This window comes from Euleptes europaea, chromosome 16 (assembly GCF_029931775.1).
Source record: "Euleptes europaea isolate rEulEur1 chromosome 16, rEulEur1.hap1, whole genome shotgun sequence".
Lineage (NCBI taxonomy): Eukaryota > Metazoa > Chordata > Lepidosauria > Squamata > Sphaerodactylidae > Euleptes > Euleptes europaea.
Genome location: NC_079327.1, coordinates 43,187,214 through 43,203,769, shown reverse-complemented (window position 1 = coordinate 43,203,769; position 16,556 = coordinate 43,187,214). Strand labels below are relative to the sequence as shown.

Genomic DNA, 16,556 nt, shown 5'->3' with positions numbered 1-16,556 from the left:
CACACATTTTATATGAAAAGTTTCATTGACTAGCTGGTTGTTCTTCAGCAGCATTTGCTTCATATAAGCCAGAACCTCTATTCCACAAGTGCGCTTAGTTGTTTAAGAGAGGCTACTTTTGAATGGTACCTGCCATGCTTGCTTTAAATGGTAATAATACTTGGCATTTGTACAGCGGTTTTGAGCATTCAGTGCTGTTTGCATATCTTGTAAGCCTTACAACAAACCTGTAAAGCAGGCCAGTATTATTATACCCATTTTGCAGATAGAGAGGCTAAGAGAGAGTGTGGCTTGCCTGAGGTTATCTAGTGAGTCCATGACTTTCTCTAAATTTCATGCATGTAATAAGTGAGCCTCGAGCCATTTCCTCAACATGGCTTAATCTGCAAAGAGTTTCCTAAAACATGACTGAGCTATACCATTTCTTTAAAAAGAATGTTATAGCTCACATCATTGTTTACTGCTAATACATTTTTAAGGCAATGCCAGAAATAACGCTGAGACTGAGGATTTGCCGGCCATTCAAGTACAGACCTACTACACAGTCGCTTCCGGAGACGGAGATATTTTGACTTTTGTAAAACCTTTTCAAGAAATATCAAGATAATTACATCTACTTTTTCGTCCATGAGCCGTTGGTGTGCCAGGTAAAAGGCTGTTCTGAAGTTGCCACAAGCAATGTACCTGTTTGTCAGCACAAATACAGTTTTCCTGCTCATTTCTATGCTCTCTGAAAGGTTATCCAAAACTGGCTGTCCCGGTAGCCAGTCTCTTTCTTCCAAGCACAAATTGAATCGTTTCTCCTGCTCATTTTCCAGTTTTTCAACTAATTCTTTCAGGACCCATTCATTTACTGCTTCGTCTTTTATATCATAAGCAACAAAAGCATCGTACAGAACTTTCGATGAAAAAACAGGCTTATATCCTTTTAGCTTGGCTGTGCAGAAATGGTAAAAATGACGGTTATATCCTTTTAGCTTGGCTGTGCACAAATGGTAGATATACCACACATCCCAGAAATATAGGTGGCTGGTAACTGCAAGCGTCATCAGAGACATAATTATGGAGGCTGACACACAGTACAGGATCTGAGTGTAGTCCAGTTCACAAGAATCCAAATGTAATAAAACCACACCCTTACCTTTCCATGCACCTGGGCCTGCACAGGTCACATCTGTTGCCAGCCGTGGAATAGTCACATTCGTTCTGTTCATCCACCAGGCCAGCCACACAATATCACAATCACATTTGAAAGGATTGCCATTCAGAAGTAGCTGGTTTAGGTTGTTGACCACATTCTGTGGGAAGCTAGAGTCCCTGATTATTCTGATCCTGTTAAAACTGAGGTCCAAGTGTCTCAGCTGGAAAGCACCTCGGAGAAAATTGTCCGTCAGCTTTTTGATCCTGTTGTGTCGCAATATGAGTCTCTGAAGGGTTCCAGAGCAGTTGGAAAGCTCAGGGGGGACAGAAGTCAACTGGTTATTGCTAAGATCCAGGATTTTCAGGTTCTTCAGAACTTGAAGTTTCTGCCAACTAAACGTCTTCAGTTTATTATTGCTCAGATTCAGCTTCTGGAGCTGTGAAGGCAGACCATCAAATACCTTCTCAGGTATATAACTCAGGGAGTTGTCAGAGATGTCAAGATTCTCCAGACGCGTCAGCTCATTGAAGAATTTAAAGTATTCATCAGTTCCATCCTTCCACAAGATATCCAAGCGATTCTTTCTAAATTCCAACGTTTCGATGGAACGGCTTGCCATCCCTTTGTCAGCAGAAGTAAAAATCTCATTCCCATTCAGGATCAGCTTGTTCAAAGATGTCAAATTACCGGTAAAATTCAACATGTGAGTGACACCTTCTGCCTGAAAATAATACTTGTTATCACTAAGATCTAGGATTTCTAGTTCTTTCAGCTCTTGAAAGGCATTTCGGGATAGTAAATCCACTCGATTGTTAGAGAAATCCAGGTACTTCAAGCCAGACAAAAAGCGGAATTCTTTTCCATATAAGGTTTGACTCATGGCGTTGCCTGACAGGTTAAGACACTTAAAAGAAGAAAAGGTCTCGAAATCAGAGGGGTTAATAAAAAACATGTTATTTCTGCTTAAATCCAGTGTTTTGCCATAATTAGTACAAGAAGGTTCAATGCCATGTGGTAAGGAAGGAGACATCTCTCGGTCTTTAGAATTGCAACTGCGGCTATATTCATCATATATGAAATAATGCATCTCTTTATATTGATCAGATAAAGGCACATGACTAGAGTAAAATGGAACCTCACTGAATCCATCTGAAGAGGGAGATATTCTATTGAAGGAAAGGTTTATGACTTGAAGAGCTGGGAAGTCTGTAAACCTCTTAAAGTTAGCATTCCTAATAAAATTAGTTCCAAAGTCCAGCTGAGTGAGATTTCTCAAAGAGCCTACAGCGTCCCAATCCAGTGTTTTAAAAACATAACCCCTCAGTCTCAAGTATTTAAGCTTAGTGAGCTTAGAAAATGTGGGTGACAGATTCAAATATGGAAAGTATTGTTGCAGTTCATAATTGAAAGACAAATCTAGGTCTAAGAGATTAGGAAGGAAATTCAGAAACTCGGCTTCTTCAATTTCTTTAGCCAAATAATTTTGTGAAAGGTCAAGCACTTCAAGATTTCTGGTATTTTCAAACCACATAGGGTCCACTTTACGGAGAGAAGTGCTGTGTAGTCTCAGATGTTTTAATTGCTTTAAAGAGGCAAAAGCTGAGGGACTGATAAGAAGACTTTTGTTACCCAAACATGGATCACAAGGATACGGAGCATTGTGACAGCGAGGGCAGTTACCACTTAAGTCAAGAACCTCCAAATTATGAAGATAGTTTAGGTCATGCTCACTGATATTTTCAATACGATTATCATGAATGTACAGTTTCTTTAAACTGTGTGGCAGGTTCTGTGGGATGCTGGTTAAGTTATTGGCTTTCAATGACAACACCGTTAATTTTTTCAGGTCCTGGAAAGCAGTATTGTTAACATCAAAAGCCACATAGCAAGGGTTGCGGAAATAGCAGTTCTTCCCAAGAAGGAGGATTTCTACATTCCCAAGTTCCTCTAGATTTTCTCTGCTGATGGAAACGATGCTGTTGGCTTCAAGACTCAGTAGACGTAAATTTTGAGGTAGACCCCGGGGGATTTCTGAGAGTTGATTTCCATCCAAGTACAGTGATTTCAACTGGGTGAGTTTTTCAAAAGTGCCACGTTGGACATTCAGACTCTTGTCACAGATGTGATCCTTTGGCCCCATTGTGACCGGCATACAGTTGCACCTGAAGTCAACCTCCACAAGCTTCTCAAGGTGCTCAAAGTTAGCTTGCTTAATGTCCTTAATATGGTTGATGGAAAGTGTCAGGTTGGTAGTGTTGGGAGGGATACCTTCCGGGAAAGTGGCAAGGCGACGGTCTCTGCAGTCCACTATCAGAAGATCTTCCGAAGCATTAACACTCACATCACAGGGCAAGGTTTTAGGATACTGTATGGCTGGCATCATTGTTGGAAACAGGAACAGGAGGAAGAAAAACAATCTGCTTCTGTCCCAAACAGGGATTGCCTAGAGAAGGGGAAAATACACTCTCACTATATCTTAAATGTAAAGACTATTCCTAGACTTTTTAGATCCTTAAGTAATTGTAGATTGAAGCTCTTGCTGAAGTGTTCAGACCAGCAGACCAAGTGTTACACCGACACTTGGTGCTATGTGCGTGTAACCCATGCTGTTACTACAGTTTTATTAGCAGCAGGATAAAGACATCAGTTATATCTGCATTTACCTGCTGAAGATGTGGCTATCACCCCTTTTCTGTGTCTATAGCTAATACATAGGAGTACACTCAGTGAAGGACAGCTTCCACCATACAGTCCAGTTTACCAGTTAAGATCCTGTTTTGAAGCCCTGCTCTCTGTGCCCCACTTTCAGAGATGAGGAGGGGGATGACCAGAGACAGGGCTTTTTCGGTGGAGGCCCCTGGTCTTTGAAATGCATTTCTCCTGGCAGCTCCCTTACTTCATTTAGGCACCAGGCTAAACCGTTCCTTTTTACCCAGGCTTTTGACTAAGGCTTTAAAACAGTGGTTCCCAACCTTTTTGAGCCTGCAGGCACATTTGGAATAGTAGGCTCAATAACAAAATGGCTGCTGCAGGAGGCGGAGCCACACAAAATAATCCCCACGGCTTAATTTCAGTAACACAATACAGATCTTTGTGTGATGGTGGCAGCTGCTTGTTTTTTTTTTTTAAAAAAAACATCTGCATAGCCAATTAAATCTCCAACAGTCAATCAGAAACCTTGCTGGGTAAAAGCCCTACCTGGTCCTACCCACTTTCTAAAAACACTTGGGGGTGCCAGAAAAGGTGTTGGCAGGTGCCACGGCACCCACAGGCACCACGTTGGGGACCTCTGACTTAAAATATTCTGTTGTCTTCTTCTGACCTGAGCATCATCTTATCTATTTTAGACCGCCCAATGTGTCTTTTATGCTGTTATGTTCTGGCTGTTTTAAATGACATTGACGTGTTTTGTAGTAGGTTATTTTAACGGCATTGGCTTTGTTTTTAATGGCTTTGTTTTATTGCCTCGATTGTAAACTGCCTCAAGCGGGACTCTGGAGAGGCAGCATAACATTTTTCTAAATAAATAAATGTCAAAGTTGACTGGCTGTACCCAAGGCCATTTATTCATGGAAGGTTTTGCATTGGATTTGCCACTCTTTAGATGCACTTTTCCCCCATCCATATTCTCAAAACTCAACAATAAGCCGCCATGCAGAGTTTTGAGAATTCAGATGGGGAAAATGTGCATCTATAGAGTGACAAATCCAATGCAAAACCTCCCATGAATAAATGGCCTTGCAAGACTCAGCCAGGCCAAGGAAGGGAACAACAGCCCCAAGAGTTGATATTATGAGGAAGCCCCCAAAAGAACTGCTGCAGTTTTGGAAGCAAGGCGGAGCAATACCTCTATGTGGAAACAACCTGTGTCCTGCATTTGTTGCGAGGACCCCAGCAGCCTAAGTATGGGGGAATCCTGCTACTGTCCATAAATAGCACGTATGGATACATAGCAACCATTCCTAACCATTTTGTTTGCTGCCTTTACAGCTGTATCATACAGACAGGCCACCCTTCCATTGGTTTACACCTGGCTCAAGTATATTCATTTCATGACTTTATTTGGGGAATAGCTTTTTCAGCTGGAGATTGTATAGAGGGTGAAAATTTATAATTAATTTCAGAATTAACCATGCATGCCTCTAATTTGATTTGTAATACAAAATACTGCACGGCAACCGTTTGTGCTGAACATAATTAGCCACGCAAGGTTAGAAAAAGTGAATGCTCAGTTAAGCAGCTAATTGTGGTGAAAGGCAGATACTTACCCTCCTGCCCAAAGATATGCATAAGTATTTCTTCTCTCTCTCCTTGGTGTGGGAACACGAACATCTTTTTGCGATTAAAAACCACCTGTTCAACTGCAGGGGAAAAAATGTAAAGGAACTGCACCATCTCAAACAAAATCCCACACTTAATGTAGACTGCTGAGTCAGGATGGGAACCTTTTTTCTCATTTACTGAATCACAAAGCAACAATCTCAAAATCCTCTACAACACCCATAGCTGCTGAAATTAATCTCAGGTTTCAAGGATGGTTCTGCAGCTTTGATCTATCAGCCCATAAGCACTTACAACATGGAAGACCACTATGAGTGAGGAAAAGGGCCCAAGATGTGACCTGCTTCTGTAATATAGGCAACACTTGGATTTTGATAATGCAGGCACTGTTTGTATGGAGAGATTTGTCCTTTTATAGTCATGCATACCTGGATTGCACAAGCCAATCGCGCACAGCAGGAGCACGCACTGTTTCCAGCCCTCCCAACAGGCATAGTTGCCATGTTGTATGAGCTGGGCCAATGTGCATTTTTACCATGCACACAAAGCCTCAGTATATACAAACCGACTAGATTTCAGGCTTCGTGTTCAAGTGCACCACCAACGCTGTACATGCATGCAAAATATGTTCATTGCCCCTGTTCACACAATATAGCAACCATGAGCATCATGAGGATCTTAGTGAATGCTTGTTCCCATTATGCATGGTTGGTAGGCTTCTGGTATGTATGAATATAAGTTTGGAAAGATCTAGTATGCCATCTTTTTTGCTAATAATAAACAAGACGAATTCTAATAGTAATATACTATTTAGGCTATTTCCACATGGATGTTTTGCTCTGCCTTGGCTTCCTTACAGCAGCCCTGTTTTCAGGCGCATCCACATGACACCATCCTCTGGTCATCCTGTTTCCATGTTTTCCCCTGTTTTGCTGCGATTCCCCCCAAACCTGGTTTGGCATAATCTCTTTGGAAAGATCACAGCCACAGCACCTTTGGATACCTTGTGGGTAGGAAGTTGCACACTATTGCAGGTCCCACGACATCAATGCCATTTTCCTTATCTCAGTCTTCATGGCTGCTATTTGTCCCTCCGTTTTGGGGTGGGTCTTTTAAAAACCAATAATTGTCAAAATTCTATAACACAGTGAAGTTATAACAATCTATGGCCATAATCGACTAGTTCCCAGCTTTTTAAAAATAAAAGTAAGCCTCTACCCATTTTATTGTGGAATTATAAAAGGAAATGTGCAGACTGTACATTTGACAATATAGCTTTGCAATGAAAAGGACTTACCTTAAAAAAAAAGATAGCTGGGAATTAGTCGTTGTTGCGGTAGATTGGTATAGTACAATAATGGTGTAACAATCTATCAATTACTGATTTAAAAAGCCAGAAAAAGCCCTTTGGCAGCAGACTAGAAAATGGGACCCCTGGGGCTGAGATAAGGAAAGTGAAGGCAAAACTGCTGTGTGAATGCTCTGTTGCCACTGAAAATGCCTCTGCATTCACAGAGCGATGAGAGCTACACAGAGTTCTCCGAGAATTGCAACTGATCTCCAAACTGCAGAGTTCAGCTCCCCCAGAAGAAACGAAGTTTGGAGGGTGAACCTGATGTTATTCCATCCCCGTTGAATTCCCTCCCCAGGCATGCCCCCAAAATCTCCATAGAAGGGAGAAAGGTCGAAAGTTAGCAACAGTTGTGGGGGTGGGGTGGAAGAGAGAATAAATGCAAGAAATTAGTGAAAAGGACAGGGCAAGGAGAAAGAGTGGCTGGAACAAAACTTCAGACAGTGCAAAAGAATAGGAAGTGTGTCCTGCAGGCTGGATGTGGGTCCATGTGAGCCCTGGGTAGGGAGCCCAGGCTTCTCTCCCCACTCCCTCCCCAGCTTTGAGTACTGCCAATCAGCTGGGTGGTGGTGGGAAATTTTGGGGAGGGATCTGGTGACTTACTACATGCATGGTAGGGGCCCTCACCAGTGACGTTGCGACATTAACTCTATGGTGAAACCATAGAGTTCTGGGTGCATGTGCTAAAAGTGAAATCACTGCTTCACCAGCAAGGGCCCCTACCACATACTCTCCCCCGGCGGCCAGCCTCTAGCTAGCAACCCTAGCCCAGGCTGGAGTATAAACTGGTGCCCTCCCTTGACTTACCTGTCTTCAGCAGAAGCAATTGGAAACATGTCCTAGTTTGAGAAAATTAAATACCTTTCCTTAACTTCCGCTACAAATTTATTCCAATATTATGACAAATAGAATTATGACATTGAGGAAGACTCAAACCTCATTGTTGCTGGGACTACATTAAGCAAGATATTTAGCTACTGTTTTTCACAATTCTCAGTTTTAAAGTAATTCTCATGCACTGTTTAATAGCGGGTATTGCAATATATATTGTGACTGTAAAACAATATTGTATGTGCCTATACCTGGGAGAATATGTCCTTTATTCATGTCCCTTGCTCCTGTGAGGCACTTTAGGTTTTGCAACATGCAACCCTTTGAATTTAGGGTCCAAGAACTCCCCACCTCGGAATCAAGTTAAAATTTGGGGAAAGAAATAAAAGCATGGCTATCACTGAGATAAAGGAAGATGTCCAGATATAAAAGTGGCTTTCAGGCTGAGGAGATGTGCTAAGATGTGGTTAAACTGGACAGAACCAGTTACTGGGAGACCCTTTGGGAAGTACCTGGAAGCAAGAAACAGGTTAAGCAATTTGTGGTTAACCTGGCCAGCATTCAGAAGTTCATTCTCAGGGGTCCCTCTGCATGAATGTCTGGAAAATTGAGGAACAGCTACCCAAAGTTATAATTAGAAGAGAAACAGCTGCTTGGAGCAACATGGAAGATGGAACAGGAGTGGTTAGGAATTCACATGTACCTGTAAAAGTAAGCGTGCCTTAGACAAGATGTGAAAATGAATGGAACACGAATGGAATGAGATGGTTGTCAGAAGATGGTATAGCTGTTATAATAAATCCAGAGAGAACCATCCTGAGAAACCAAGCTCGTTTCTATGCTGCAGCTTCAATGCTGGGGTAGCAAGCTATGCAGGACCATAGATACATTTCCTCCTTGCAGTCCCTGAAACTAGCTCTGTACTTCTGAACAGCTAGCCATCTTCCATTATAGCCTTGATTGCCATGTATGAAGTCATATGGCTTGTTATGTATGCATTTACTGCATTATTTGCTTCTGCTCGTGCAGTACCCTACTGTGCTTAATAAAGCGGTTTGATCCATAAATCAGAACAGCTGTGTGTGCGCGGTTGGCCTTGCTGAATCCCGAAAGGAACCTGTGCTGCTCTGACCAACTCAGCAGAGCTGAGAACAGTGGAATAGTTTCCCTTCTCTAGATTAAACTAACTTCTAGCGTGAAAACAGTCATGGGGCAGAAAAGAGAGGAACGCTGCTGCTGTGTTCTACCGAGGAAGTCCCCTAGCAAGTCAGAACTGCCATCCTTATCTCGAGTGAGATTGAGGAGGAAAGAGAAGAGAGGTGTAGGCCTGATGCTCTGCATGAAAGCTTCCTGGGCAAGGTGGCAACCCCACCTCGATGGGAATAGTGGTGGCACTGAGAAGGTAATAAAAGATTGGGGAAAGCCCCAGAACTATAACTCTGCTCTGCCCATGATTACTGATACTGGGAGTGCAGAACTCAGTGAAATGTTGAATATTAACAGATGGTCAGTTGTCACAAACAGTTTTGATGTAGTGAATATACCATCAATGGCTTTCCCCTGTCATGTAAGCATCAAGAACTAGGCTTGTCAGTGCTTATGGCTATTGAGATTGCAAGTCATTACATCCGGATTCCACCACCTTTTGAAAAGTAAAGGTAAAGGTCCCCTGTGCAAGCGCCGGGTCATTCCAGACCCATGGGGTGACATCACATCTTGACGTTTTCTAGGCAGACTTTGTCTACGGGGTGGTTTGCCAGTGCCTTCCCCAGTCATCTTCCCTTTACCCCCAGCGAGCTGGGTCCTCATTTGACCAACCTCGGAAGGATGGAAGGCTGAGTCAACCTTGAGCTGGCTACCTGAAACCAACTTCCACAGGGATCGAACTCAGGTCGTGAGCAGAGCTTGGACTGCAATACTGCAGCTTACCACTCTGTGCCACGGGGCTCACCTAGGCAAAGGAAAGGTGGATATTACAGGCCAGGCGTGGACTCCTGACAATGGTGGGCTTGGTGTAACTACCCCCTGTACTCATTGTATGAAGCATCCTTGGTTTGATGTCTGGGGAGGCAGAAAAACTGAGAACTAAGAAGATAAATGGAAAGAGTTTAAGAGATGTGCCTTTCCATAGACAAAAGGAGAAGGTGGCCCCACTTTCACCACTTGAAAAGGGTATGCTTGGGCTTGTGGAATAAAAGCCAGGTGGGGCAGGAGTGCTGTGAGGAAATGAAAGGGGTGAGACTGATCAAAAAAGCTGTTTAGGGTTCAACATAGAGTGGCTGATATAGGATTGGCAACTCCAGTTTGGGAAATTCCAGGACATTTGGAGGTGGGAGAATGGCGAGAGCAGAGTTTGAAGAGTAGGGGGAGCTCAGCAGGGATATGATACCGTACAGTATACCCTCCAAAGCAGCCATTTCCTCCAGGGAAACTGTATCTGGGGTGTGCAAAAAAAAAACCCAAATACTTCCATATCGGTAATATCCAGATTCCCAAAAAAATTCAGGGCTTTAGACCAAAATCTGAAATTTACCATACCCTCCCGCCCCACATACCTTCACTTGAGAGCTGCAGCAGCAGAGGCGGCAGGCGTAGAGCTGCCTCCAAGCTAGGGTTGCCAACTGCCTGGTTGTAGCAGGAGATCTCCTGCTAATTCAACTGATCTCCAGCTGATAGAGATCAGATCACCTGGAGAAAAATGGCCGCTTTGGCAATTGAACTCTATGGCATTGAAGTCCCTCCCCTCCCCAAAACATGTCCTCTTCAGGCTCCACCCCCAAAATCTCCCGCCGGTTGCAAACAAGGACCTGGCAACCCTACTCCAAGCCCCATATGGAGCCTGGAGGCAGAGGCGTGTGTGTGAGCGAAGCTGTGAGCCAACCTCGGCCGAGCCACTGCCTCCGGGGCCCAGAGGGGGCCGTGGGGGTGCCTGGCCAGAGCTACAAGAGGGGGTGGTCTCTTCTGCCTTGACACAGACAATGGTGTGTCCCACTCCTAATGAAATCTACTCTGGACTCAGGAGATATTTTGAATACCTATCATCCAGTCTCAAAGGTATTATTCTTGAGAAAGGCAATTTTATGAGTGGTGGCTGAACAGCTGCAAGGATTCCTAGATGAAGCAAATTGTTTGGATCATTTCCAGCTTGGATTCAAGCCTGGCTATGAGACTGAAACCACCTTGGTCACCTTGGTGGATGAACTGGGCCAGGAGATGGATGGAGCAGTGCAATCCTGTTGACCCTCCTGGATCTCTCAGTGGCTTTCAACATCAATAGTGACACCTTTCTGGACCACCTTTCAGAGTTAGGATTGTGAGGCATCATTCTGTGAAGATTTTGGAAGGTAGGTTTCAGACTGTGTTGTTGGGGAACTGCTGGTTGGCCCCACTGGCCTCTGGTTTATGGGGTCCCAAAGGATTCCATCTTGTCCCCCATGCTTTTTAATAATCTACATGAAACTGCTGAAAGAGGTCATCTGGAGACTTGGCCAAGTGCCCCTGCCAGACCTCCCTCCCTCCAGAAAGGGTGGCAATGGTGGCTTTCTTGGTTGTTGCACCAAATTTATGGAATTCCCTCTCCAGGGAGATTTCTCTGTCCCCCTCCATCATTGTCTTCCACCAGTGGGTGAAGACTTATCTGTTTAATTTGGTGTGCCCTCACTGTCCTTCCTTTCTTTTTACGTGCTTTGTTTAACGTTTATCTTTCTGACATTGTTTATGTGTTTTTCATTATTTTATATGCATATATTTTATATTCATATATTTCTGGTTCTTGGAGATCGTAAGTTGGATGGAAAGGTAGCATACAAATGTTTTAAATAATACAATTAATTAATTTTTTGGCTTCTTGTATCTTTACTAGGGCCTGAAATGTGGAGCTATGTCTCCTTTCCCCCAAATAGAAGTTGCAGCATTCAATATTTAGTTTCCTGCTTGGGGTACCAGTCTCTGGCAATGTCTCTCTCTCTCTTTGGCTCTGTCAATTTGCCCCATTCCTCAGTCACAACTGCAATCAAATGATATCAGAGATCCATCACCATCCAAGAACTCAGTTATTTGACACTGTTGGGCATGAAGGTGGGACTTGGTCTCTTGACCCACTTTAACAAGTGGGCCATTGTGCTGCACTGAGAAACATAGTACAGCAGCTCAGATTAACCCAGCACACCCTTAAGAAGATGGAAAACTCTTTTCTAGGGCTGAGTTTGAAACAGCCTTTGCAACTGTGTGACATCATAAGAACATGAGAAAAGCCATGCTGGATCAGACCAAGTCTGTTCACACAGTGGCCAACAGGTGCCTCTAGGAAGCCCACAAACAAGATAACTGCAGCAGCATTGTCCTGCCTGTGTTTCACGGCACCCAAGATAACAGGCATGCTCCTCCGATACTGGAAAGAATAGGTATGTGTCATGACTAGTATCCATTTGTACTAGTAGCCACGAATAGCCCTCTCCTCCATGAACATGTCCACTCCCCTCTTAAAGCCTTCCAAGTACATGGGAATATTAATGAAACTGGATTGCACTCTGATCCCTGAACTGTTGGGTAACCCAGGCAGCCACAGCGTTCACAAATTAAGAAGCCGAACATGAGAGAAAGCAGGGAGCAGATGAGGATGGAGAAGGAGACAGAAGAAGTCATGAAGCCTCAAAAATATTCCTTATGTTCAGCAGTCATTTCCAAATACACAGGGGTTAGGTGCTACGAACTGTAAATAGAAAGGTTCACAAACAAATCTTTCTCCCCTTCTTTCTCTTTTGCACCCTTTGAAAACCTATTCCTTTGGGTCCCTTAGGAAGCCGGAATCCCCACACACATACGCACAATAGGCACACTTGTGCAAGTACTTGCTGAATTTGCAAAATACCTCATACCAGATAGGACAGGGGCTGATTTCTGCTGGTTTCCCATTCAGCTGTAACCCAGTGAGCCTGTGGAGCCACGTTTCACATGGGCAGCAGGTGGGATGAAGAAGGCTGCAAGTAACTACAAGGGAGAAGGGGAGAGATCCATTCTGGGAGCTTCCATGGGACCCAGCCCAAAGACTACTGCAGTTGAAGTTGTACCTACCATTTCTTCAAAGCAGAAAGGCAACTTCTCCCTGGATGGAGTGATAAGCTGGAAGGTGATAACAATGGAAGTTGCCTCAAAGCTTCTGGTCCGGTTCCAGAACAACAGCAACAACAAAAACCAGTACAAAACCAGGCATCACCAAGATGATTCTGCCAACTACATGGGTACTCCCCTCCCCTTTCAAGCCCAGAAGCAATATGAGAAACCAACAGCAGGCAGGGCAGCTGCCACCGCCACTACCCACTTCCTCAAAGGCTTTATTGGAACTTCCTATCCTCCCCAAATAGCTTGTGGCATTGTGTTTAATAATTCATCTTTGTTCTCAGGACCATGAGCTTGCTAGATGCCACAGGCCTAGTTTTCACTGGGGTGGTAAACCTTTGACCGAACAATGGTGCACTCCTTCTACCCGGGATGGTTGTCCTCTTCCACCGAGCGCGCAGCTTCGGGAGGGACGCACATGGAGCAGTGAGGGAGGTAGGGGACACCCGCCTAGCCAGCCAGATCAGCCGAATCAACCCTGGCCATCAATGGGGTGACAGATGTTGCAGCCAGATCACTCTCACATCAGGGGTGGTAAACCTTTGCTATACATTTGCCAGCCATAGAAAAGGTCTAGCGTAATACTCTCAGTCACTTCTTTGGAGCCAATTGAATAAAAATGGTATAGATAGGAAGCCACACTAAACAATGCAATGTCACAGTTTACCCTTGCACACAAAAGCAACAACTGCATGGAGGCTGGAGGTGGTACAAGCCTCCCCATCACAAATATGTACATTTCTACCCTCTTTGACTATCTGCACAGGGCTAGGATACTTTCAGGTACTTTCACCAGATGAAGGAATCACTCTGAGGAGGGATTGTGGCTCAGTGACAGAACATCTGCTTTGTTCATCTACTTTGCATGCAGCAGCTCCCTGGTTGAATCCCTGCCATCTCCAGCTAAAGGAACCAGGTGGTTTTTGTTGTGAAAGACCTCTGCTTGAGACCCTAGGGAACCATTGCCAGAGTATAAATACTCTGACACTAATACAGGTCTGACTCTGTAAAAAGCAGCTAGGAACACAGGCGGGATGGTGCTGCTGCAGTCGTCTTGTTTGTGGCTTCCTGGAGGCCCCTGGTTGGCCACTGTGTGAACAGACTGCTGGACTTGATGGGCCTTGGTCTGATCCAGCAGGGCCTTTCTTATGTTCTTACATGTGTTCAAGTTGGCTCAGTTGATCTTTTAGTTATACTTGTACAGATGGAACAATTTTTTTTTAGCCCTGGTATGTAGCAGGGTACGCATCTATCTAATGCAGACCTACGATCCACCAAGCCAGCCACAGCCCAGTACTCTTGCAGTCTACCAGGCATTTTGCAAAACCTCTAGTTTTTGTTGCTTCCCTAGGTTTTCAGCTGTTGACAGAAAACCTGTCATGACTTTCTAAAGCAACTAGCCAGCTCCTGTCAGAAATCATGAAATTTGGGAACAGCACATGCCTGCTGATCAAAGAATAAAACAACTTTATTCACCTTTGAAAACAGACAAAGGCCTGCACCCACACTCGCTTTTCCGTGGGTGAAAGGACTTCCGGCAGGAACAGGATTTGGGATGGCATTTTTGCCCTGCCACAGGAAGGGGAGATGGGAAATTGCACTCCATGGGCAGAAGTCCCTGCACCCATGCATGAAAATGTTAGTGTGGCTCCAAGCTATCAATCAGGATAATTACAAAGACACTAACCTTTAAAGCTCTAGAAAACTCAGTTTAAATGTTAGTATGCTATAGCCATCATGCCTGAGCTGCCCACTCCTGCCTTACTTCTAGGCTGGCAGTTGGGTAAGTGGGTTGGCAGCTAACGCTCCTCAGGAAGTTATCTTTGGCCCTTGGATTGATTACTAATATATTGTTTCAGATGATATTATTGTTCCATGCTTTGTGTAACTGCGAGAAGAAGTACAAGTAAAGGAACTTCTGTTCTTTCTGAGGCATCTGGTTAGACGATTGCTGAATTTGCCGTCTTTTTTCAATATCTAATGAACATGATTGTTTGGAAGTGAATGCTTTTTGAATTGGATTCTGTTGAATTAAAGCAGCTAACACTTGAGGAAATTTTTAAAAAAGATACAGTATCCTCAATTTTTCTGATTTTCAACCAATCTTTGCTGATATCAGTAAACCTCCACAGAAAAGCAAGTAGAGCTAGGCTCCCAGCAGCCAGTGTTGTCCTTTCTTTTAGAAATTAAATTTACTCTGATTTTATTTGCCTTCTTTCTTTTCTAAATGTGGACCGGGCTATAAGTGATCAAAACGGCCCTTTTTGTTTCAGTTCACAATGAAACGAAACTTGTGAATGCACTCAGGCCGGAAACCCACTTCCTTTCATGCAACGATCCTCCAGGTGTAACATCTTGTACACAAGTCTATAAATTATCTTTCCTAAATAAGAATTCTGATTTCAGGAGGACTATAGGAGGAGCACTATGCATTGGTTAACTTGGGATCATGGGAATTACAGGCATGAGCAGGCCAACAGAAAGGGAAACCAGTCCTTTAAATAAATTTTACATTAATGTCAGTGTTCTGGCTCTATAAAGGTAAAGGTCCCCTGTGCAAGCACCAGGTCATTCCTGACCCATGGGGTGACGTCACATCCTGACGTTTCCAAGGCAGACTTTGTTTACGGGGTGGTTTGCCAGTGCCTTCCCCAGTCATCCTCCCTTTACCCCCAGCAAGCTGGGTACTTATTTGACCGACCTCGGAAGGATGGAAGGCTGAGTCAACCTTGAGCCGGCTACCTGAAACCGACTTCCGTCGGGATCGAACTCAGGTCGTGATCAGAGCATGGATTGCATTACTGCAGCTTACCACTCTGCGCCACAGGGCTCACTCTCTAGCTCTATAGGAACTCTTGATTTGAGAGAGTTTGGGGACTATATAGATATAGGAACTGTCTTCAAGTCACAAGGTTTATGAAATCTTTCACTATCTCTTGTAAATATAACATATAACATTCTGTTTTAGAAGGATCAAGACTGAGTGGTTATTACCCTCAGCTTTCAGTGCATTGCATATACATGTATAAATAATAGCCATTGGTTAGCTCGGTCACAGGAGAGTTGGAAGAAGTGGGAGAACTCTCTTCTCATCCCATCAAACCTACTAGCTGCAGACCCTTGTCAGATACAGTAGGGAGGAGAGACTGGAGGGTCCACCACCTTCCTAAAGATTTCTCAAAAACTGCAGCTTTTATATTTGTTTTGGAAATACCATATGAAGTTCACCATTACAAGATCCCCCCCAAGTACCCTTGAACAGTCACATTGAGTTAATACTATTCGGCACCTTTGTGTTCCCACGGCTGCTACTTTTCATTTGTCCTCAGACTGAGTTGCCCATACCTTGCCAAGCCAGTTAACTGGTGCTACACACCTGATTTTGTTTGCGAGTATCCACAAAGCCATTGATATGTCACATGAGTCACCACAGCCAAATGGAGTGGACAACAGTGTGGGCAATTAAAGCCAAATGAGGAGGACACTGGCACCTAGACCAGCATGGAAACAAGGTCCATGCACTTGCAACAAATGCTTAATACTGCCAAAAGGGTCAGCCCTGGAAGTAAACATGGAATGAGGATGACTATTTTGGCTTAACTCTAGTAAAAACAGACCAACATAAGCATGCACCCATGTTGTGGGCATTGTAGCTTCATGCTTTCGAAAGAACTTCTCTGCATTTGAGGATGGAAACCACCAGACATAGTGTTCTCATCATAACTCATCTTTTCCCTGTCCCTCCAACCATCCCAGCAGGCTAAAGTTCACCATAAGATGCTTTGAAATCCCCACTGTAGCATATCCACCCCTTGCTAATGCCTTCTTTCCTAA

General features: G+C 44.0%; 1 protein-coding gene across 1 annotated transcript; it reads right to left on the bottom strand.

The window, feature by feature from the left end:
* Positions 1-413: 413 nt before the first annotated feature.
* LOC130488181 (toll-like receptor 7) lies at positions 414-14,284 on the bottom strand. The gene is made up of 3 exons (XM_056861791.1): positions 14,199-14,284; positions 12,678-12,762; positions 414-3,584 (listed from the first exon to the last, which is right to left on the bottom strand). Exons 1-3 carry the CDS (start codon positions 14,282-14,284, stop codon positions 414-416), a joined length of 3,342 nt encoding a protein of 1,113 aa, XP_056717769.1.
* Positions 14,285-16,556: the final 2,272 nt, after the last annotated feature.

Excerpts from the sequence above, each read along its gene's own strand:
- LOC130488181 (XM_056861791.1), bottom strand. The coding sequence starts at position 14,284 with ATGCCATCCCAAATCCTGTTCCTGCCGGAAGTCCTTTCACCCACGGAA. Across the intron at positions 12,763-14,198 it reads GCCTTTGTCTGTTTTCAAAG|AAGCTTTGAGGCAACTTCCA; the intron begins GTGAATAAAGTT and ends GAACCGGACCAG. Across the intron at positions 3,585-12,677 it reads CTTTCTGCTTTGAAGAAATG|GCAATCCCTGTTTGGGACAG; the intron begins GTAGGTACAACT and ends CCCCTTCTCTAG.